Below are 20000 nucleotides of genomic sequence, written 5' to 3'. Positions count from 1 at the left end.
AAATCTAGAGAAAGATCTGGAATCATTTTATGATGTTTTTGTGATGGTGTAGTAAAATATGCTGTCCCTCTTTTGAGATGACCACCTTATGTAAATAGTTGATGAAATGATCTTAAAAAGTGTTATAATCATGCAATGTCTATTGTACTGTGTTAACCTCTAATCGGTCACCTAGTGGTGTGTCACGTGTGAGGAATAATGTTAATAGTGTGATAAATGTCACATGTTAATTTCCACAACAGTTACGACTTACGGGGATGCATGTTCATAGCCATCATGACATTTTTGTTGCATTTTAATACCATTGTGACATTAATATGCCATATGCATGGTTTCAAAAAGGCTTTTGATATATGTTTAATGTTTTGATGTTTTCACTGGGTCAAATCACTGCTGGTGTGTGTGTTAGCACACTCTGCTTCATGTTAGTAAACAGTCAGATGTACAGTATATTCTCTAAAGCTGATGTCACACAACGCATCAACTCTTTGAGCCATGTTGCTGGACAGTGTTCCTGCGTGTTGTTGTTTGGGCACATTCCGGTCTTTTCCAGATTGTCGTAAGAAACTTCATTATTCATATGCAAATTTTCATGGTAACCCAATCAGAACACATGGAACCAGTACAGTATGTGGTTGCCCAGCAACACTGCTCAAAAAGTTGCCCCGTGTCCTCTTTTCATGTTTGTGTAAAATTAATTTGATTCTGTGTCCTGATCCTACTAATTTTATTCAGAGAACAAAAGAAAAAACTGTTCCGGCTCACTCCTGGGCCAGATCTGCGCCAGGTCTGGCTCAAACTTAGCCGGTATCAGACAGTGCTCTGTCACTGCTCAAAATAATTACAGCTGCCACTGCACGATGAAGCATTCTCTCACCATCATAGTCAGATACTTAATTAAACAGTCCTCACTTTGAGAGCATGTTGATTTTGATCATATGAAACATCCTAACCGTGATTTGGCCGGAGTGAAAACATGTAAAAACATTTTTTGGCAGTTATATATACTGTTATGATATAAATATGAAGTGAGTAGCTGTGGTAGCATGCACTGTACATTAGAATAGACATACGACACTTGTGATATAATGTACTGTAGGGTGCTTCAGGTGTGTGTTATGCTGTCATGATGTCTTCTAAATGAGTTTCCCTCTGCCCCCCCCCCCCCCCCCCCCCCACCCATCACAGGGTCCAGATGGCCTGCCCATGCCAGGATGCTGGCAGAAGGTAAGTGCAGCACCTAGTCTGGTCTCTGTCAAATATGTTAAGAGTACGCTGATCTGGCCCTAATCCTTGGTGTGGTCATCCCCACCAGAGCTTGTGTGTTTTGAGTTTCTTATTAAAGCTTGGCCACAAATCACAGCTGCATGAGGTTGCGTCAGTGCTTCACTGATCGATGTTTAAAGCGTTACTGACTAGTCCTGATGAAGATGATGAAGAAGAAGAGAAGCACTGTTTGTTTGTTCTGTGTCTCACCCAGTGTTTTCTCTTGTGTTTCTTGTCTCTTTGCAGTGATTGGTCTTACTCATACCGCATGGAGTTTGTAAATAGTGCTTCGTTTTCATTTTGTATTTATAGTTTTTTATTTGAGAAGATACTACAGAGAGAATAGAATGAATATATTATGTGTACATGAAGAGAAGGTGCACGGCCATGCTGATTCTACATGCGTAGCTGCTTCAGTTCACCTGTGTGTGTGTGTGTGTGTGATGAGGCGTCAGCGGCACACGCACACACACACACGTCTGCATCGTGGAGTTCACACGCACACACACCCTTGACCCAGGACAGACGCTCACACAAGAGAGAGGCAGACATGCCCAGTCGCCTGTGTGTGTGTATGTGCGTGTACTAGCTGTGTCACTAGCTGTGTTAAGACTGGACACCAAAGTGGACACATGTAAGGACAGAGCAGAGAGGACGAGGACAAACCTGGCACAGGGACAGCTGGGAGGCTGACTCGCTGCGCCGCTGCGCGCGTGCACACACGCGCCAGACCTGTGTGTGTGTGTGTGTGTGTGTGTGTGTGTGTGCGCGCGCTTGTGTGTGTGTGTGTGTGTGTGTGTGTGTGTGCACGTTTTGCCATGAGTGTATCAATCTCAAACTGTCCGATCCCTCACATTCGCCACTCAGGCCACGCAACCACCAGCTGGAAAAAAAAAGATGAAAAACCAACAAAAAAACACAATCAGCATCATCACCACCACCACCATCATCATCATCATCACAACAACCACGACCACCCCTCCACCCAAAGTCGCATGATATGAAACTGTATGTGTATGGGTATTGTGCTGTGTTTCAGTTCGTACGGCTTCTGCTAAAAAACAACAACAACAACAAAAAAACAAACAAACACTAACTGGCTTTTGGTCTTGCATTGCATCAGACAGCGTTAAAGTGTACTGTATTTGACCCATCATTGATATGTTGTTTTTTATTTTTATTATTTATTTTAATTTCCCCCCTTTTCTTTCATGTCCTAAAGGGAGTGACGCCATGGCTGGTGGCTTAAGCGGAGGACATGGCTCCTCTCGGTAGAGATGCTCGGGGCTCTGTTTTGTTTTCTTTATTGTGCTGAGGGTCACAGGGCCTCAGCGTTGCACAACAGCCTGGCTCTCAGACCTCCTCCTCTAACACCACACCACCCCCACACACACACATGGTACGAATGTCATGGACATGCATGGACCTGTTGTCACTTGGAGGGGGGAAGGGGGGGGGGGTCAACAAGGGGGGGGAGGAAGGTGTTTCAGCCAATCATGAAACTCGCTCGTCTGGCAAGAAATTCTGATTGGTCAGGGCCCGCACCTAGGTGGGCCTTTTGGATTCCGCAGAACTGAAGAAGAGAATCTTAGCGAAGCGACTTACTCCCTCCGACACCTGAGGAGCGTTCCTGGAGGATTCCACTGAGTTGCTGCCAAGCAACGCACTATGTCTGGCTGTCTACTGACAACACCAATAAGATAACGTTAGTTTTATTTGTTGCAGATAACTGTTTCATTGTGTGGAACAGCCTTCGGTGCCTCAACAATTTGTTTGTGTTTTTGTTTTGTTTTAGTTTTGTTATTCATTCCTGTATGAAATGTCACAACATACCTTTTAATTATGCTTATTGAGTAATCAAATTTGTATTTTTCTTGTGGAATGGTACTCTGTGTTACGTATCTTGTTGAAGTTTAACAAAAGAAAGAAAAAGAAAACACTGGTGTTAATGTGTTATGAGCACCTGTGAGATATTCTAAATTTAAAATGGTGTTCTTATTTTGAGTGTGTTTTCCCCTTTGGCTTCAACAGAACTGAAATTTGTGTGTTTTCAAAAATGAAAATGTAGATTTGATCATCCCTATCTGAACTCACTTATCACAGTGTTTATACATCTCTGAGGCTTGATGATCAAAAAAACATCCCATAAACCCTTATTCTTTGACTCGGTGCATGTGTGCTGGAGAGGACGGTAGACTGTGTTTATTATGTTGCCAAGAGTGTTCCACAGCATTTCAAAGAAATTCTTTATTTTTTACACATTGCTTGAGTAACTTAATAGCAGATAAACTGGAACATGACCCCATGCAGCTCAAATGAACTCACTTAACACATTTTTTTTTATATTTCAAGACTTTGGTTCAGATGTATAAACTAATCTCTTCATGTATTGTGGCAGTTCCCTCTTGTTGTCAGCATTTTGTTTAAACAAGCCAGAACTGTTTCATTTATCAGTCATTTATGAGTCATGCAGCTGTCTGTGTCTGGATCTAGTTCAGCTCTCTAGTTTTTTTTTTTTTTTTTTTGCAATCACTCAACCGCTATGTGAGGTTAGGATGTGAAATGGCGTCATAGCATTCCAGGTCCCTTAGAACAGTTACAAAATTATCTCTCCCAAAGCATCTCTCTTCATCACTGGAACAGTCAGTGTTAAATCTGGGAGTGAGTTATTTAGTGGCCTTTTTCCAGTATGGAACAGGCCTACTGTAGGTATGGCATGGGTCAGTTGTGTAACTACAGCAAGGATCTGGCATGGACATCAATGGGGTCATGGAGAGTCCAGAGGTCTGGTTGCCCAACTCTAGAAGAGATTGTCCTCAGCTAGTATGGTCCAGTTGTCAACCTCTTGGATATAAATGGTTCTGATTTGGAATGGTTTGGTTGCCAAATTCTAGAATAGATATGGTTCTGATCTGGAACGCTTTGGTTGCCAAACTCTAGAACGGATATGGTTCTGATCTGGAATGGCTTGGTTGCCAAATTCTAGAATGGACATGGATCTGATCTGGAATGATTCATCTGCTAGGCCTAACTGTTGTCAGGTTAGCGACTCGTTCATGTCCGCTGTGGTCAGTGGACATTTTTGCTGACAGCGTTCAGTTTTTTTCTGAGAGTTCTGACCTGTATGTCCTACCAGAGTCAGAATACAGAAAAAGGGCATTTTTTTGTCACTGACCATTTTAAGGCATTTTAAGGTGGGATTGTGTTTGTTGTTTGTTTTTCTTCATTGTTATGAAAGCATACATTTCCTTTATTTGATATAATGTGTGTTTGTGTGTTTTGTTTGTTTGTTTAGTGTACGTGTCTACATTTGCCCCACTGTTTTTAAAATGACACACTATTTATTTTTTGTACTTTTCTTTCTTAAGAAGGCATACTGGTCTCTTAACAGGCATTCCTTTATAGTCTGGTAGATAGATGGATAGCAAGCAGCCAAATCTCAGTTGAATCTGACACAGGCCAGAGGTCACAACTGTATTTCTGGGGCTGCTGCGGTCTGTTAGCTTTCTTAAGTCTTTCTGACACCACAATGCTTAGTTTCGCATCTGCGTCAGTTTGCTATATATTTGAACTTATTTTGTCTAGAAATTATGATACCTGAAAGATAGTTAACCCGAAATGCACACACAACTTTCGAACTGAAAGGTTTCAGAAACATTTTAGGCCTACGTTCTACAGTTCTACAGAATGCACAATTTCTAATGCAGCTATAGGTTATTTATTTTCATAAATTATGATACCTGAAAGATATTTGATCCAGAACATACACACACAATCATTGTGCCGGACGGTTTCCAGTAATATCATATACAGCAAAGGATGCAGGGTCTCTAAAGTAGGCAGATTTACTGATAGACATCATCTAGTTGTACATCAAATGTTCATAATTACACTCTGATATAAAGTGCAGAATCTTTCCACAGTAAATACCCAGGGGTAATGAGGTAGCAAATGTCATGCTCTGATGAAGATCATGCAACTGAAACGTTGGCATGTTTAATCTTGACTTGGCCAAATAACAAAAGGTGAAATAGAGATGAGTCCAGTGTTATGAAGACGGTGTGTGCAACCTCATCAGCCCTGTTTATTTACTCTGGACTCTACGCAACTTTGGTTTAGCACCACACACAAAGCCTGGGAAGGTGCATCCTTACAAACAAATCACTTCTAAATGTAGCATGACTGTTACATGATTGGAGTGTGTAGTCTGCTATGCAAAGTTATACAGCATAAAGCTACTGACATGGCATGTTTGTGTCATGGAGGCCAGAGATTGTGGGTTCACGTAAGGCGTTACCTTATTAAAAGCCTTAGCCTCTGCTCTCATAGCATTTTATGGGCGTAATTATAAACAAGAGAAGAATCATTTAGAGCTTTATAAGGAATCATTAATAAGTTGTTAATCAGCAATGATGATTTAATAATGCATAATGTATAGCTGTTTAAAGTACATAGTTTCCATTTTTGTGACATTTTACGAGGTTTACTATTCTCACTTACGTGAAGGGAACCTGCTCCATGCAGGCCAATGTAGGGAAATATTAGTGAATAGGTCAATGATCAATCATTCGGCCTAGAAATAAATATTTGATCAATTAATCGGCCTTTCAATTAATTGCTGATCAATTAATCAGCAAAGAAGGATGGAGCACACTGGACAGGTCTGTCTGCAAGACTATGGAAGGCCTAGCGTGTAGATAAACAATTCATTAAATGGCTGACAACCCATCTCTCTCTCTCTCTCTCTCTCTCTCTCTCTCTGTTCTTTAAAATGTATCCTCACTCCCTGTCCACTGACTTATTTTCAGCTTGTTTCTCTTTATTCTGCTCTTGTTGAATTGAATGTAAGCTTCATTAATGTGTGTGTATAGTGGAATATGTGTGCTGTTTGAAAACAAAGTGCAATTTAACTTTTTGTTTTATGTAATAACAGTTTGCATCATTCTACAAATGCAGCTGGTTAGAAGTTATACAGACAGTTATCAATAGTTGCTGGATATTATCACTTTATATAAACACACAGTGTATTCCAGTCTTTGGAACTGCAAACCACAGACCATAAAACAGAACAGAGAAGAAACTAAAGCTAAGTTTTACAGGTTTGTCATGTTTTTGTCTTTGAAAGCATATTTTCATGAAACTTTGTACATGACTCTATTTTTCATTTCCGGTGCCTACGTTTATTTCTTTACTGTGTGTGGGCAATTGCATTTTAACAGAAGTAAGTGTCTTATAAGTTTTGTAATCAGAGATGACCTGATGTCTTTTGAGTATATTGACTTCATACCTGTAGCTCAACTACAAACTTGTTTTACTTTATACATTTTGGTGCTTTAGTGAAAGGGTCGAGTCAACATTATCACATATTTAACCACAAATGGTTTTATTATGAGGACTTGTGATCAAACGTATACTTTTATTCTCTTCAAGTTACTATTCCAACACCTAATACTGATATTACAAGGCATACATGGACATTTATCATTGGTTATCAACAGTTTTCAAAGTAAAGATGATGATAATGAGCCAACTTTTTGAGCAATGTTGCTGGGCATCCACATTACCAGTCCCATGGGTTCTGATTGGATGATAAAAAATTGCCTACTCATGAATTTGCATACTGAAGTTCTTTACAAAAATGGTGGTCAATATCAATGGGTGTATGCCAGAACCATAATACTTTAGAAATATTGCCCAGCAACATTGCTCAAAAAGTCACCTTGTGTATCATTAGCTAAAGATATTTTACTTATCTAATGTTAAAGAACATAATTATGTTCAGAAATGTTTGGGAAAGCTGGGAGACGTTCAGCATGTGGAAAAAAACGATCGCAGTCTCTTCTGTTTGCTTTTCCTTCTTTGTCTTTTCTCTTTTTTTATTCACGATGTAAATTATATTTCTTTTGCCATGTTCTTCTTTTACTTGTTTCCTTTTCTATTGATATTTGTATTACTTTTTTTCTACAAGATTTGCTGATCATTGTGAACACGAGTGTCAAAGCCTTTGTTCACCGCATTATTTGGAAATGAACAATTTGGGGTGACTGTAGTCTGCTGTTGGAGTCAAATAAAGCCAATCAAACCTTTTCTTCATTCTCTTTGCTACATGGTTTCTTCAAATTCTTATTACAGACCAGTGATATTGCAGTTTAATCAAGTTCAGTAAACTCAAGTACTCTAAGGCTGAATATCCTTATAGATAGATAGATAGATAGATAGATAGATAGATACTTTATTGATCCCCAGGGGAAATTCAAGATGCAACCCTGTGTATGCCTATATAGGGGGAGGAGGCTGTAGGATAGGAGACAGAGCGAGACAGACACACACACTCTCTCTCTCTCTCCCTCTCTCTCACTCACACTCACTCACGTACTCTTGACGGCTGCGCGTTCTAGAAGAGGGTATCCTCGGCTTACGTCTCCGTCCGGCACACTGTCATACTGCTGTATCGCGGCTAAGAGAACTGTCACTGCTGTTGCCCAAAAAACAGTAGCAATGGCAACGGAACTTTTCGAAAAACAGAAGACCATAGATCTCAGGAAGAAGCACATAGGGTAAGCAAGCTGTTCACACCGTCTGTGTAAAGCAAATATAAAGTTATTTAGGCTACTTCTGTTACAGAGGTAAGGCAATGTCACATGCTGCAGAGAAGCCACGGAATCCAGGTCAAGAGATAGGCTATCTTACCAAAATAACCCAGCGTAGCTAAACACAAGTAAACACGGGAAACTAAGTTGAACTTGAACTGTGTATGGGTATTCACACGCACACGAGCGCCAGCAGCAACAGATGGGATCAGCTGTAGCGGGGAAAGCAACTTACGTCCGAGGATGAAGTTGCGAATAACTCACTCCGACAAAAGGAGTTATTTAAACAATGTAAACAGCAGATGTGCAGATAAAACTTGACCCCATTACTTAATTGTGTAGTGAAGAATATACACATTGTTTAATATGTTCATTATATTTTAAGATTTCTGTGAAACTTTAATGGGTCAATTGGATTTCCTGGAAAAAGTAAAGAATAATCTCTCATGTCATCTTTCTCCGTCTTGTCACAGGCCGTCCTGTAAGGTATTTTTTAGTCATGACCCTATAAAAATTGTACGTGCCCGGGGTCAGTACATGTATAACGAAAAGGACGAGAAATACCTGGATTGCATCAACAATGTGGCGCACGGTAAGCTCCGTTCTCTCAGGCTAAACCACACACACACACACACACACACTTCTCTCCCCTCTGATCTGACAGTCTACCCTGATCCAATTTATCTGACGAAGTCTAACAGCCATTAAGATTATTGCTGATTATGGCTATATATCTTTGAATTCCACGTGCATTTTAGGAATTCAAGGTGTGGAGAGGCAAGTTGCTCAATCTGCCCTGTAGGCTAACTAGAATAGAGCAGACATTATTGTATATACATACCTTTCAATCTGTTTTTGTGTGAAAAGGTGTGTAACAGTGTGTGTGTGTGTGTGTGTGTATGAGAGAGCAAGAGAGAGAGAGAGAATAGGATGCATAGGCCTATAACCACATTTTATTTCTGTATGTCTGTGTGCGAGCATGTGCGTGCATGCGTGTGTGTGTGTGTGTGTGTGTGTGTGTGTGTGTACTGTATGCGTGTGTGTGCTCCCCCTGCCTGCCTCTAACTGCTCTCTTCTCCATGCTCCTGCAGTGGGTCATAGCCACCCAGCGGTGGTGAGTGCGGGGTTCAAGCAGATGGAGCTACTCAACACCAACTCGCGCTTCCTACACGACAACCTGGTGCAGTACGCCCAGAGGCTGCAGGCCACACTGCCCGACAAGCTCTCCGTCTGCTACTTCGTCAACTCAGGGTAGGCCACCTGACTGACCAGAGTCATTCACACCTTCAATAAAGGCACACATGCACACTTCTGCAAAGGGGGAAGTTGTTTTATATAAGTAAGTATATATATATATATATATATATATATATATATATATATATATATATATATATATATATATATATATATATATATATATATATATATACTCTTTTGACAAATTTGGTCTCTGCATTTAATTTATCACAATCCGTGACACAGTGAACACACAGTGAGGTGAAGCACACACTAATCCCGACTAATCAGTGAGCTGCCTGCTACAGCAGCGCTCGGGGAGCATTGAGGGGTTAGGTGCCTTGCTCAAGGGCACTTCAGCAGTTCCTAAAAAGCAATTTAGTCAACATGGAACATGCACGCTTTTAAGGGTGGGAGTCGGGGGGGGGGGGGGGGGGGGGTGAAACTTCTTGGGGTTGTCCCAGACTTTCACCCTATTCTGCAGGGCATACTGTAGGCCGCCTTACCAGGGCCATGCTCTCTTTTGAGTATACAAAATGAGGGTGGAAGGTGAAGGTTGAAGCTTTCTGGGCTTGTCTCATGAGTCGCACACACAGTCTTGCACCCTGAGGCTTCATCCACACAAGAACGAAATGTTTTGAAAGCGATTTTTTTCCCTTTGCACATTCAGAACATAGTGTCTAGAAAGTCCATATGCCTCTGACCTGACAGTCTACCCTGATCCAACTCATCTGTAGTCATAGACGAAGTCTAACAGCCATTAAGATGAATTCCACATGCATTTTAGGAATTCAAGGTGTGGAGAAGCAAGTTGCTCAATCTGCCCTGTAGGCTAACTAGAATAGAGCAGGCATTATTGTATATACATACCTATCTATCTGTTTTTGTGTGAAAAGGTGTGTAACAATGTGTGTGTGTATGTGTGTGTGTGTGTGTGTGTGTGTGTGTGTGTTTGTGTGTGTGTGTGTGTGTGTGTGTGTGTGTGTGTGTGTGTGTGTGTGTGTGTGTGTGTGTGTGTATGTGTGTGTCTGTGTGTGTGTGTGTGTGTGTGTGTGTGTGTGTGTTCAAATGTTTTGAACATTTTTTCCTTTGCACATTCAGAACATCATGTCTAGAAAGTACATATGCCTGGCCAGTAGTCTGGAATCGTGTCTTTAAAAAGAAAAGGTCTGTACAACATAGACACTTCTTGCCAAACCCAGTTCTTTAGGATCATGACAGTGTGATTTACAGTATGGTCTCTCTTTAGTGTTTGGATTATGTAGCAGTGAAAGAATATCATCCAGTCTCCCTATTTGCGACTCAGGAGCCATTGACTACACCAAGTAGAAAACCGTTTAGGACACTCAAGTGGATTCAGAGTGGACATGTAATTTATTTAATCCGCCGAAGAAAATAAACGTGTGTTTAAGTTGTCCCCGGGCAGAAGCACATGGACAGACTCAGAGCAGACTGGCTGACCTTCTGGGACAGAGCTAGGGAATCCATCCTGTGCTCCTGTGGGAGCGTGTCTGCTGATAGAACACGCTGAATGTCCATTAGCAGGAAAAGAATGTGGAGGCCAAAAAGATAGATAGAAATAATGTGTGTTTGTGCATGTGCATGCATGCGTACATATGTCTACTGTGTGAGTATGTGTCATACGTATGATTACTGTGAATGTATGTGTGTGCGTGTGTATCTGTTTATGCACATGTGTGCACATGGAATGGGTTAAAGGAGAATTCCGGTGTGATATTGACCTAAAGTGTATTGAAACATGATACCGAGTGTGAACGTATGTCTCATAGCCCATCTCGGCTTGTCCCCTGCACTCCAAAATCTGGCGCTAGTTAGCCGATGCTACCAACAGCTTTTTCAATAGTGGTGCTTCGGCATCGGGCTAGCCATGCAAATAAATCACTGTTTATTTCAGTTTATCAGATTCCAAAAATAATTCAGTGGAAATGCATGGATTCCAGTTTCTTCCAGTAGCAGCAACTGGAATCCATGCATTTCCACTGAATTAATTTTGGAATCTGATCCCTTATCATACCTGTTCATTCTTACTCGTTGCTCGACTTATCGTGACTAAATTCAAGATGGCTGCAAACGCTAAACTTTGTGAAGATACTGTCTGTATAAATCGTCTTGTAAGTAAACTACCAGTGCTTTTTCAAAGTTCTCAATGTCTCGTTTTAAATGTCAGGGCCCTCGGAAGTCTACCAATGAAGTGTGGAGATACATTGAGCCTCGTAAATGGGTGTAAAACAGTGATTTATTTGCATGGCTAGCCCGATGCCGAAGCACCACTATTGAAAAAGCTGTTGGTAGCATCGGCTAACTAGCGCCAGATTTTGGAGTGCAGGGGACAAGCCGAGATGGGCTATGAGACATACGTTCACACTCGGTATCATGTTTCAATACACTTTAGGTCAATATCACACCGGAATTCTCCTTTAAGCTAAAAACCTGCATAGTGTGCCTTTAAGACGTTCGTAAGAGGGACTTTACGACGCACTTAGGCTTAAGATGCTTTCGGGGAACTGGGCCCTGGTCAGAAATCTGTGGCGAGTTGTTTATATGTTCTTTTAAGAGTGCATTATCAACAGTGATGGGCGGGTGCACAGATCAACAATAGGAAAGCTTTGTTGCGCCATCCGCCCGACGTTTGAAAACAAAACCACTCCCAATGTGGACTGGACAACCCACTAGATTTAATTAAATGATAATGTTAATGATTCAAATTCTAATATTTAGAATTGTTGCTCAATCAAGTTACTCTAAACAAACAAATAGATTTTTAATGACTTTATATACTATAAGGTTCCCTGGTTTAGCTGAGTTCAACACATGTAAGGTACCAATAGCCATCTCCCAAACACAACCCACGGGTTGTTTGAGGCGAAGGAGAGGCAAGAGAGATTTTAGGATATGGGCATGTTTAAAAAAAAAAAAGAGTAAGAACAAAGTAGATGTAAATCTGTTAAAGCAACACCAAATAACTTTTCCTCTGTCGCACGCACTATTTGTTTATCCAGCACCGGCTTTGCAAATAACAATGTCCACAGACAAGGTAGAATATGTTGCATGATTTTATGAAAGTACGATGTATTGCGACATCAAATGCAAGTCAAATTTGTAGTTTCTCATGTCTCATTCCATCGATCTACAGATCCGCTACCCGATCCGGCACACTTACATAGTGCTTAATAGTGCATAGCCGATAGAGGGCCGCGAAGCGAATGCAGAAAGTGCCGTTCACCCTGTTACGAGTTGATGAACCACTGAAACGATTTTGGAAACATTATTTTAAGATACAAAAAACTCTTTGGTGTTGCTTTAATTAACATTTTTTCTCTTGGACAACTAATTAGGTTTTGAGTTTAATATTATGAGACAATGGTAAAAACAGAAGAATTAACTGAAGAAGGGCAGTAGCCGGAAATGTTACTTGAGTGATTAAATAGTCAACTTGGAGCTCAGTGTGCGGCTTCAATTTTGTTCTTTTAATGGTAAAAACAACCAAACCTTCAGTGTGATAATACCTTGATGGCATTGCATGCCATTGCACCACACAACCTGCAGTCAATGACAACGTGTCCCTCTTGTGGTAAAAAACTGCATCGTGTCTGTTACACCCCCCTCCCATCTCAGAATAATTGTATTATACATGAGTCATCATCTGTGTGTCCATCATCTGTTTCACACTCATCCTCTTCCTTGTCATCTTTGATGCTGAATTTCTCCAGGTCTTGTTTTTCATGATGTATTCTCCTGATTTGTGCCTCCTAAATAAAAACAAAGTCACCACTTAGCACCCAGCAGTGCACCATTATTCAACAGCAAACAATTGACAGTTTGTATTAATCTACATTGAGAATACAATAGCTGTGTTTCCATTCCATTCAAACTTGTTGAAACTTCGAGAGTTGTATCCTGTCTCAACAGACACCCTGATCCAGCTAACCGAGGTTGATCAAGCCCCGGGCCTGTGTCCAAATGGTGTTCTACAGTCTATCGTTCTACTGTTTATTATGAACACTTTGGTTTCAGTGAATCAGTGAATATTGCAAGTGAAACAGTGTGCAAGAGACACAGTGTACAAGAGTTTATTCAGTTCTACCCTCAACAGTGACCACCCACTTCCACTATGGCTTTTGTTCCTATGTATTGTCTCAATTGGCATTTCAGATAATCCATATATAAATGGAGTTAGAGCTAATAAATTATACAAAAGACAGAAAAATGAAATGGCAGTGTAAAGGAAAGGTAAAGGAACCCTCCCATCTACAATTGCAAAGGCTTCCTTTTTTAACACTTTCCAACTTCCTTTTTCAATGGGAAATTGTGAGGGCTGACTAGGACCTGTCCTGTGCTCTATCCTCTTTAATTAGAATATATCATGTTCATGTAGCCTGATGTAATGGTATACATACCATTGGGACATGTTTATGGGGCGTGTTTCAACCTTTTTACAGTCTACTGTATGGTTTCAACCAATACAGGGGAAAAATGCCTCTGCACACCATTAGATAGACCTAACCAATCAGAGCAGCAAAATAGCCCAACGTGAATCCTGTAAGGAGAACATCAGCCAAAACACCTTTCTTCTGGACAAATGCTTTAATCGCTGTTTTCTGTTTGTTTTTTTAAAAAAAGTTATTACGCTCTTAATTTCTTGTACAACAGACATGATAGCGAAATCTCAATGTCTAGCTTCTCTAGCGATAGAGAAAGTAGGTAGGTTTTAAGTCTGGGACAGTTACAATTTTACGGCTTATAATCCAGTTCTCAATAGAGAAAATGAACTAGATTCTTAGTTCTGGAATTGGAGTGGGCTCTTGTTGGGCTCTATTTGTCAATACATTTAAAAAGTTAATTACCTTTTCCTTTATTGAGTCCTCTTGTGTTTTCAGCAACCTGGTCTTGCAGTTCTGCCACTTTATAAACAGATTGACAGTTGGTTAGTGTAACCCATGTTGTGTTGACTGCACGGTGGGTGTGCTAACAAGAAGGCTAAACCCCGTGGGTGCTAGCACTGCTGACACGTCTCTTAAAGTGTCAGGAGGAAGGGTTACTCTCTGCATAGCACTCCATTGCAATCAACCCCCTGAACCTCACTCCCATCCGGGTCACAGCATCAGTATAACCCATGTTGAGTTTGACTGCACAGCTCAGATTGGGAGGTGCATGTGCTAACAGGGCATGTGCTAAAACCGATGGGTGCTAGCATCAGTTGCATCAGTCTCTTCAGATTTATTAAATTAAATGTAAAGAAATGATCTTTCAGTGTAGAGAATATTGAGCGAACAACAGAACTACAGACAATATGTCAAACATCACTTAGGCCTATCTCAATAGGAATAATACCAGCTGTTAATGTTCTCTGTCTGTGGAAAGTTGTAAAATGTATTAAAATTCTATTGCTTTGCTGCTGCTCTTAAAATGTTTACCTTTTTTCTCCCAATCTGAGACAGAATTATTTATTTCATCCAGTTTCTGCTGCAGCAGAGCCATCTCATCGATGCCTATAAATTAACAGTTAAATTAAACTTTTATCTTTCAGTGTAAACTATATCAAACACTCAACAGACAATATGTCAAACATCACTTAGGCCTAATTAAAAAGTTATTATTTTAAACATTTGACTTATGTTTGATTGCTATATTCTAGATATATGTTAAACACTTGGTTGCCATTATATTACATATACTTTGTACAGTGTAAGGGCCCATTTTCCCCCATAGAGCAGCCAGTTGTTCTTGCATGGATTCAAAAACATCCTGAAACATTCCCTTGGCATTCACAGTAATGCTGCTAATCTTGACAAGTGTGTGGCTGAGCTTCAGTCATTAAACAGGCTATTCAGGCTTTACTTCTCATTATTCGTGCTTGGGAAAAGGATCTACCTGTGACTTAATTGTTTAGATCTGATTTACCTGTACGCTTTTGGTCCATGTTTGTCTTTACTTTAGCCATTTCTTTCTTCAGTTCTGTCAGGGTAAACATCAGTTACACTGTTACTGTAGCATTGTGTAATGAAATGTAATGTAATACATTGTTAAAGACATGTAGGGGAGATAAATGATAGGAGAAAGCTAAATCCACACACTTGGTAAATAAAGTCTAACCAAGTCTTATTAATCTGTTATTGATAAAGAGACTTATGAGGGAGGTAGGTTAGGTTGCAAGATCATTTTGACTGAATTTAATAAGAGTTTTACTTATTTTAAGGAGTCTTTATCAAGACAAATTTGCTCAACTCACTGGCAGCTATACATTTGCTTATTTTAAGTCTAGTCAATATGTCGAACTCTTATTAAATTAAGTCAAATGATTTTACAAGAAAGCACTAGGTAAGATTCTTATTCTGAAAACAACACCAACTCTGCACAATGGCATGTAGGGTTATCAGTTTAATTGTGATAGCCTAGCTATTTTATAATTATTTAGGCCACATTTGCCTGCTTCTTTAGTTGATAAGAGATGTGATGAGTAGCCTACTGAAGTAGTTGATTGGAAATGGAGGTCAGTTTTTCAAAAGTATTTTCAATTAACTTGGTTATACAGACAATATGTGTATATGTTTCTTTACAGGTGTGTGCTCTTTCTTATTGATATCACATGTCTACTGTAGATGAGAAGCAAATCCACCTAATTACATGGCACATTTTTTTGTTGTATTTTATTTTCTCATTTTGTAATAATGCTGTGTATGTAAATTATCTGTCAGTTATAAATGGAGGTTTGGGGAGAGAGGATAGACTTTTGTTTAAATGGAGAGGGGAGATAATGACGTGATGGACATTGTACCTGTGTAGAGCAGACACATTTGGAGGCCTTCTTTGGATTTACCTGTCTCATAGCCTATGTGGATTGTGGAATATTATTGGCTAGTCACATTGGCAATGGTTTAAACAACATTCAAATAACGACATCAGCATTACAGCATCAGTTACAGCATGGGTGCATACATACATATGCATTTAGTTAGTCCATCAGGTCTACTCTTGCTGTTTTACAGCAACGCCCATGGGGCAGTCGTGGCCTACTGGTTAGGGCTTCAGGTTTGCAACCGAAGGGTTGCCGGTTCGATCCCCGACCAGTAGGAACAGCTGAAGTGCCCTAGGCACCTAACCTACCCGAGCGCCGCTGTAGCAGGCAGTTCACTGCGTCGGGATTAGTGTGTGCTTCACCTCACTGTGTGTTCACTGTGTGCTGAGTGTGTTTCACTAATTCACGGATAGGGATAAATGCAGAGACCAAATTTCCCTAACGGGATCAAAAGAGTATATATACATAAGGGATATTGGACGACACGGTGGTCTGTTCACAGAAATGAATGCACGGTCGAGGTTGTAAAACGGCCCCGATCGCTATTTTACTTAGCCTGCTGTCATCCATCTAGCTAAAAGCCACCTCCGTCATATGCTACAATGTTGCTATGTTCTGAACGTCTGCATTTTACAGCTCGGATGCAACGTGACGGTTCATTTAAACTTCACAACGAATTTGGCAAATTAATATACAAGTGTGATACAGCCAAAAAAATGGATCTACTTCATAGGTGTGCAAATAACATACGGTTAATGGTTGTTCTAGGACAATGGGAAATTCAATCAAGCACTGGAATAAATATACTTATACTTACTTACTGATACCTTCATTTCATTGTTAATATATATCAAAAGGTGTTGTTCAATTTGTGTGAATGAAGCAATAGGCTCTTTGCACGAAAGGCTCTCAATGCGGGTCCCTGAAGACACTAATTACATTAACAATAGCAGCAGGTTCAAACACACCTGGCTTTGGAAACAAACAAGCCATATACGTGCAAAGAGCCTATTGTACCCACACGCTGTATTGTACAGCAAAGACTAATCAAACAGCACACCCCCTCAAACATTAGACAATCAAGGACACACACTATGAAGTTTCTACACACATGCTTATAAACATATATATATATATATATATATATATATATATATATATATATATATATATATATATATATATATATAATTAAGTATATAAAATAAATAACCTTTAATGTCATCCGTCTGTTTTCGATTTTCTGTATCCAGTTTAGCCTGTTCCATCAGCAGCTCTTTCAGTGGGACACGTTCTAAAAATTAAGTTCATAGGCTATACTTGAGAAATGAGAAAATGTCTATATATCATGTTGACAGTTTTGTACTGAATACACAGATGGATTGTTCCTTTATAGTTAATCATTTAGCAGACACTTACCCAAAGTGACTCACAAAATGATGTCAATTATACTACAAGGACCATGGTCCACCAGAGTTACAGTAAGTGCCTTGTTCAAAGGGTGGAAGCACCAAATTGAACCCAAAACCTTTCAGGTTATGCATGCTACAGTAGCTCAGCTCCTTAGCCGCTACCACCACCCCAAGCAACAAGCACAATGTATACGCCTTTGTTGTTTTTCTCCATGCCTTTGCTCAACTCTGATTAGATCACACACAGCCCTAAACAGAAGCACTTTGGCACAAATTACACATTTTGTTTTCAAATGGCTATAGAACTAACAAAACATTGCAGTTTTTCCTCAATTGTTAAGATGTACTGATGGTGCATTCAGGGCACTTCGGAATGACAAGGACCGCCCCCATGGCTACTTTGTTTTTCCGACAGCAAGTGTTCATGTGCTTTGCCGTCGGAATGTGTGACAAACACGGATGCCACAACAAAGGTTAAAACATACACTCACTAATCCTAAACAAACAACTGTATTTGATTAAAATATAGTGTAAGACACTCGTGAAAGAAAGATATGCAGCTTTCAAGTGACAAAAACGGCAAATTCCCACACATTAAAACTGTTGGGTATGAAAGGCCACATGGACTACAAATGAACTACAATGTGACGACAAAAGTGATGACGAGCCCCTAACTGGGCAACTCTGTTAGCAAAATCTAGTCCCAGTTTCCGACCTCTGACTCACACATTAGGCGTGTTCGACTTGAGGCAGATCTGTGCAGATCTGACTTGATGTGATGCATGCTGGGTTGAACACAATGCATACTGGGATGGACGCAATGCTTGCTGGTTAGAAATTCTGTCCGACTTCTGTCAGCCGGGGAGGGACTTACCACCGTGACACCATGTCACATGACCTTAAAATATTGCGGGAGTCTTAGCCTGCAGACAGATCTTGCAGTTGCCTTCCACGAGCTGCACGAGCTAAAACACGCCCTCATGACGTCAGTTCAAAGACGTGATAGGGCCATTTGGGAGGAATGTCCTCATGACGATTATGACGGGAGTCTCATGCTGCTTTAGAATATGCTAAATTAAACATAAATCGAAGGGATACCTTCTTATACGTGATTTCTGCAACAATGGTAGGCTAGCCTACTGAAAACTTTGGATATTCTGTTATTTTCTGCTGTTGGTTAAATAGATAGACACACATATAGGGAAAACACTTGATATTGAATTTATGTGCTACAAAGCAGGCCTGTTAACTGTATGCCAACAGTGGTTTATTTAAACTACATCATAAGAATTTATTTTGTCAGTCATCATGCTCATTTTAATGAGTAAGAATGAAAGTTCTTGCTGTGTTTATTAAAAACAAAATTCCGCGATATCTCCCGCGAGTCATGTCAGGCAGACTGTAGCCTGTCTGTCCGGGATGAGCTGCCCTCTGTTGTAGCTCCTCCCGGCTAGCCTCTGAAGATAACGTTTACGTAGAAAGCCAGACCAAGTCAGATCTGCCTCAAGTGCTGCATACACGCCCCCTTTTAGGGGAAAGATGACTGATATAATGGAAATCTATGATGCATCAAAGTGGAGAGCGAAACGTGCTTATAGTAAACTTACTAAATCTTGAAACAAACATGAATAAAAGGCACAAAATAAGGTTGGTGTAAGAGTTATCTGTGTGTTTATGGGATTAATGTGACCATGTTCCTATGTTTTGCTCTCTCCAGTTTACTAACAGGAGTATCACGAATGTATCGATAGGCACAGTCAAACTGCCCGTGGCTGACTAATTAAGTTCAGCAAGCTTAACTTTACATGTCATAACATCAACTAAACATAAGTCACACATTCATTCTATCACTTGTAATATGAACGTAGCCTATTTCCTACAACTAGGTGAGATAATTGGCTATGTTATACTGAAGTTCCACAGTTAGCTAGCTAGCAAGCTAACCGTTTCACATGGGATATTATGGTAAGTGTACATGCTACATTTGTATATGGGGTATTGCAAACGAATAAGGTTGGTAATGTACATCGTTTCGACATGAGTAAGTTACATAAACACAATTCTTCATAACTGCCGTGTTAGTAAAATGATTGAATGTCCTGTGAATTAAAGGAGAATTCCGGTGTGATATTGACCTAAAGTGTGTTGAAACATGATACCGAGTGTGAACGTATGTCTTATAGCCCATCTCGGCTTGTCCCCTGCACTCCAAAATCTGGCACTAGTTAGCCGATGCTACCAACAGGTTTTTCAATGGTGGTGCTTCGGCATCGGGCTAGCCATGCAAATAAATCACTGTTTTACACCATTTACGAGGCTCAATGCATCTCCACACTTCATTGGTAGACTTCCGAGGGCCCTGACATTTAAAACGAGACATTGAGAACTTTGAAAAAGCACTGGTAGTTTACTTACAAGACGATTTATACAGACAGTATCTTCACAAAGTTTAGCGTTTGCAGCCATCTTGAATTTAGTCACGAGAAGTCAAGAGACAAGTAAGAATGAACAGGTATGATAAGGGATCAGATTCCAAAAATAATTCAGTGGAAATGCATGGATTCCAGTTTCTTCCAGTAGCAGCAACTGGAAAAGAATTCTACAAAAAGGGTCCTATGTCCCCGGTCCCATACAAATAGCGGGGAACATAGGACCCTGGGAACAATTTATGGATAG

The 20000-nt window shown here is 40.2% G+C and overlaps 3 protein-coding genes and 1 long non-coding RNA gene across 10 annotated transcripts in view; 2 read left to right on the top strand and 2 right to left on the bottom strand.

The window, feature by feature from the left end:
* LOC121690299 overlaps positions 1 to 2401 on the bottom strand; it is a 9159-nt gene extending 6758 nt beyond the window's left edge. The window contains exon 1 of the long non-coding RNA XR_006025033.1: positions 2392 to 2401. This is a non-coding gene — a long non-coding RNA (uncharacterized LOC121690299). The remainder of the gene's footprint in view (positions 1 to 2391) is intronic.
* Positions 1 to 2702, top strand: part of LOC121690247 (collagen alpha-1(XXV) chain) — a 211598-nt gene extending 208896 nt beyond the window's left edge. For 6 of the 7 annotated variants that reach the window (XM_042070701.1, XM_042070698.1, XM_042070700.1 and 3 more), the window contains 2 exons: positions 1189 to 1227; positions 2489 to 2702. In XM_042070701.1, coding sequence (XP_041926635.1) covers positions 1189 to 1227; positions 2489 to 2515 — 66 coding nt within the window. In that variant the 3' untranslated portion in view covers positions 2516 to 2702. Of the gene's footprint in view, positions 1 to 1188; positions 1228 to 1512 lie in introns of all 7 variants that reach the window. The other variant, XM_042070697.1, reaches the window with a different exon arrangement.
* Positions 1 to 20000, bottom strand: part of LOC121690252 (C-type mannose receptor 2-like) — a 1098322-nt gene that overhangs the window by 766025 nt on the left and 312297 nt on the right. The window lies entirely within an intron of this gene.
* Positions 7597 to 20000, top strand: part of etnppl (ethanolamine-phosphate phospho-lyase) — a 25684-nt gene continuing 13280 nt past the window's right edge. Inside the window, exons 1-3 of the mRNA XM_042070734.1 lie at positions 7597 to 7823; positions 8330 to 8448; positions 8948 to 9107. Of these exons, the coding sequence (XP_041926668.1) occupies positions 7765 to 7823; positions 8330 to 8448; positions 8948 to 9107 (338 nt within the window). The 5' untranslated portion in view covers positions 7597 to 7764. The remainder of the gene's footprint in view (positions 7824 to 8329; positions 8449 to 8947; positions 9108 to 20000) is intronic.

The sequence above is a fragment of the Alosa sapidissima genome, chromosome 18 (genome assembly GCF_018492685.1).
Source record: "Alosa sapidissima isolate fAloSap1 chromosome 18, fAloSap1.pri, whole genome shotgun sequence".
Lineage (NCBI taxonomy): Eukaryota > Metazoa > Chordata > Actinopteri > Clupeiformes > Clupeidae > Alosa > Alosa sapidissima.
The sequence above is the reverse complement of the archived record's forward strand: the minus strand, read 5'-3'. Positions and strand labels throughout refer to the sequence as shown.